The sequence below is a fragment of the Psammomys obesus genome, unplaced genomic scaffold (genome assembly GCF_907164565.1).
Source record: "Psammomys obesus unplaced genomic scaffold, mPsaObe1.curated_primary_1811, whole genome shotgun sequence".
NCBI lineage: Eukaryota > Metazoa > Chordata > Mammalia > Rodentia > Muridae > Psammomys > Psammomys obesus.
The window spans coordinates 1-4,362 of NW_026593886.1; the positions used below are offsets into that span (position 1 = coordinate 1).

At 45.8% G+C, this 4,362-nt stretch overlaps 1 protein-coding gene across 1 annotated transcript; it reads left to right on the forward strand.

The window, feature by feature from the left end:
* Positions 1 to 9: 9 nt before the first annotated feature.
* LOC129684279 (protocadherin gamma-A9-like) lies at positions 10 to 2,534 on the forward strand (the record flags this gene model as incomplete). The annotated part of the gene is made up of 1 exon (XM_055617386.1): positions 10 to 2,534. A coding segment is annotated over one exon (1,734 nt), but the record flags the coding sequence as incomplete, so codon positions are not given.
* Between the last annotated feature and the right edge of the window lie 1,828 nt (positions 2,535 to 4,362).

A 4,362-nucleotide genomic window follows, 5' to 3' on the forward strand; every position in this document is an offset into this window, starting at 1 on the left:
GCCCCTGTTTTCGACCAACCGGTTTACCGCGTCAAAGTCCTTGAGAATGTGGCCCCGGGCACGCTGCTGCTCACGGTGAGAGCTAGCGACCCGGATGAGGGTGCCAATGGGAAAGTGACATATAAATTCCGGAAAATTAATGACAAACAGTCGCTGTTGTTCCATCTTCATGAAAGCACTGGAGAAATGACAGTAGCAAAGAATCTGGACTATGAAGAATGTTCATTGTATGAGATGGAAATACAGGCTGAAGACGGTGGGGGACTGAAAGGGCGTACCAAAGTGGTAATTATGGTAGAGGACGTAAATGACAATCGGCCGGAAGTGACCATTACATCTCTGTTTAGCCCAGTGAGGGAGGATGCGCCCCCGGGGACAGTAATCGTTCTTTTCAACGCTCATGACCAAGACTCGGGGAAGAACGGTCAAGTTGTCTGTTCCATCCAGGAGAACCCATCTTTTAAATTAGAAAACTCGGTAGATGATTACTACAGGCTGCTGACAGCCCAGATTCTTGATCGAGAGGAAGCTTCTGAGTATAACATCACAGTGACAGCAACCGACAGAGGAACCCCACCCATGTCCGCAGAAATTCACATCACCCTGTATGTGGCTGACATCAATGACAATCCACCCGCCTTCTCTCAAACCTCGTATTCAGTCTACCTCCCCGAAAACAACCCCAGAGGCACCTCCATCTTCTCAGTCACTGCCCATGACCCTGATGACAGCGAGAACGCTAAGGTGACCTACTCTCTGGTGGAAAACACCTTCCAGGGGGCACCGCTCTCCTCCTACATCTCCATTAACTCCGACACTGGTGTGCTCTATGCTCTGCAATCCTTTGACTATGAGCAGTTTCGAAATCTGCAGATGCAGGTGCAGGCAAGTGACAGTGGACAGCCGCCGCTCAGCAGCACTGTGTCCCTGACTGTGTTTCTATTGGATCAGAATGACAATGCTCCCAAGATCCTGTATCCCTCCCTCCCGACGGACGGATCCACTGGTGTGGAGCTGGCTCCCCGCTCAGCAGAGCCTGGATATCTAGTGACCAAGGTCGTGGCAGTGGACAGGGACTCTGGACAGAATGCTTGGCTCTCTTACCGGCTGCTCAAGGCCAGCGAACCAGGACTCTTCACCGTGGGGCTACGTTCGGGTGAAGTGCGCACAGCTCGGGCCCTGCTGGACAGAGATGCTCTCAAGCAGAGCCTCCTGGTCGCTGTGCAGGACCACGGGGAGCCCCCTCTTTCTGCCACCATCACCCTCACAGTGGCTGTGGCAGACAGCATCCCCGACATCCTGGCTGACTTGGGCAGTATCAACCCCCCGGCAGACCCTGACTCTGACATCACTCTCTACCTGGTGGTGGCAGTTGCCGTGGTCTCCTGCGTCTTCCTACTCTTTGTGCTTGCGCTGCTGGCACTCAGGCTGAGGCGCTGGCATGCTTCGCACCTGCTGCGGGCTGCCACCAGTGAATTGACTGGCGTGCCAGCATCACATATTGTGGGTGTGCATGGGGTTCAGACTTTCCTACAAACCTATTCTCAAGAGTTTTCCCTCACACCCGACTCTGGGAAGAGCCACCTCATCTTCCCCCAGCCCAACTACGCAGACACGCTCCTCAGCCAGGAGAGCTGTGGGAAAAGCGAGCCTCTGTGCAGCTCAGCGGAGCCCAAGTTTCCTATTGATGACACTCCTTTGGTCCCTGTGAGTTTGGGGAGGTTCCCCCTTTATTATTCATGATAATTAGCTCTCTGCTTCAAGTCTTACCTAAGTTGATGTTTATATATTTGTAACCACCCAAGTTTTCACTGAGGCTAATCTTCACCCACAACATCTAAAATGTTTGTAGGTCAGATGTCACTGATATGATTGTCGCTTTTTTTTTTATGGAACTTGTGCCTATGGGGCAGTTAACATTATCTAATCTGCATGGACGGGGCTGTTTGGGTAGAGTTGTGTAGTTGGTTACAGTGGCCCTCTACTATTTCTCCAGCTGGAGTTATTTCTTAACATTAATTGATCGTTATTCCTAACACTCTTCACTGCAGCAGCTCTTGCTCCTAAAACAGTTTCTAGAGGGATCCTTTTGTAGAGGTGAACTAAAACGTGCCCTTCTCTTAGAGAAATGACTGAAAACCCACAGTCTCTGCCCTCACACTTCCATTTCTGTGATGGGAAAGAACCTCAATGAACTATTCAGACCGTAAGTTTGTAGAAACTATTTGTATTTAAAGACCTTTATTGAGGATGAGTCAAGCGTCAGCTATCATTTCCAAACCCAGCAAAGCTTTTTTTTTTTTTTTTTTCATTTTAATGGTGAAAATTGCAACTTCCTTATGGTAGTAGCATTAAAGGCTTGGGTTCCCTAATGTTATGGGTTAAAGTTATGAAAAATAGCCTGACACTCTTCTTTTCAGTGTATGCTTGCTCAAGAGTGGTTGCTAATGTGGGGAATTAAAGATTTGTCAAATATGGGGAATTTAAATTTTGGCTCCAGTTCAACTCTTCAATCTCTGGGGGTAGAAATGAACCTGAACATAGGATGTAAGGTAGAAACTATTCTCAGGACTTGCTGGGGAAGATTCTAAAAAGATTTTCCTGGATTTTTAGCTACTAGGAAAAGTAATTTAAAACTTGGATTTTAAACATAATGTCAATGTTCAAGTAACAGATGTCTGAAAAAAAATGAAAGAAATGAAACTTGCAAATTTCTATTCTATGGCCTGGTGTGGTAGTGCACTTGGGAGGCAGAGGCAGAGGCAGGCGGATCTCTGTGAATTCAAGGCCAGCCTGGTCTACACAGTGAGTTCCAGGACAAACTGGTCCATGTCTAAGAAAATATTTTCTATTCTAAATTTGTGTTGTATAGATACATTGATGGCTGCTGGTGTTTCTATGGACATAGAGAAGTATGCACATAATAAGAAGTTTAATGTGTCTACATGCTGCTACTAAGATAAATTATGGATATATAATATGATATATAGACATTTTAATCTCTTTGAGCCATTCTTTCAGTACCGCAGGTATAGCTCAGGGATAGAGGAGTTGTGCACAGCTCCAGGTTCAATCTGCAGCATCTGAAAAAAGAAGCAAAAGAAGCCCCTCTGTCTTCCTGAAGCTGATAGGAGATATGCTTTGAGGATCTTATTTTTTTAATAATGCAGTACAGGAATTTATCTTCTGAGGAGTCATATCTATATTCAGATCATGAGTGTAAATGCATGTTAGTTTGGGGGAAAGAGAATAACATAGATACTCATCATGTATGTATCTGTGACATGACCACGGCAAGTAGATGGGTCTACACAAAACATCACTTCTCTCTTCAATGGCTATCAGCATATATCAATTAGGACGTTTCCACACATGTACATATATGTATCACCTTTTAACTCCACTCCACTCCCACTCTTCAGACTGTCCCCACTCCTGCTTTCATGTCTTCTGTGTGTTTTGATCAGGGCTGCTTGCAGGAGTACGGGTGAGGGGATTTTTGGTTTGGTTTGGTTTGGTTTGGTTTGGTTGGCTTTTTCGTTCAGGGTCCCATGTCTCTCCCAAGCTTGTCTTGTGCTTGCAAGACATATGACTTCACACCTGACTGTCCCTTAGTTATGAAACCACAGCACAGGTGACTGGATTGAAGACTGAGAAGACTGTGGGAAATGCTCAGTTCCAGTGCTTTTACAGGACACAGAGAGGCTGAAAAATGAAATTACTGCTGTTTTGTCTCCTTTTATTTGAAAAAAAAAAAAGAAGTGTTAAATTACGCTATACATTTTTTATTTGCTACGGAATAACCAAAAATCTCCATATACACTGAACAAAGATTGGGCTTATGTTCATCACTGTTGAAGTTGGTTGATCTGATCTGTATGTGAAGATTCACAACATAATACATGATATTCCATATGTGGTATAAGTTTCCACTTATATATAATTTTAAATCATTAAATACATAAGCATCCACTGTAATTCCTTAGTGAGATTAAAATTTGCAGCTGTTTCATAGCTGCACGGTCAGAGCAATACATATATTTTGAAGAGATTTCTAAACAAGATAAACTGCAATTCCACACAGAGCCTCTGGGTGCCGCTGTCGGCCAGTGCAGCGCAAGCTCCAACGCCCCAGATCCCTCGGTCTCTGGGCTGAAATTTCCTGCGCAGAAACAAATACACACCAAGGGGAACTCTCACTCACGGAGACTAAGACTCCGATTCCCGGCCCCAAACCGGGGTCCGGCTGTGCAGGACAGAACGCACCTCCTCCGCGGTGGACTCCACTCTCCCCTACTGGGAAGATCCGAAGACTTAAGAGAACCAGAGCAGCGATGGGAGGGAGCTGCGCGCACAGGCTGC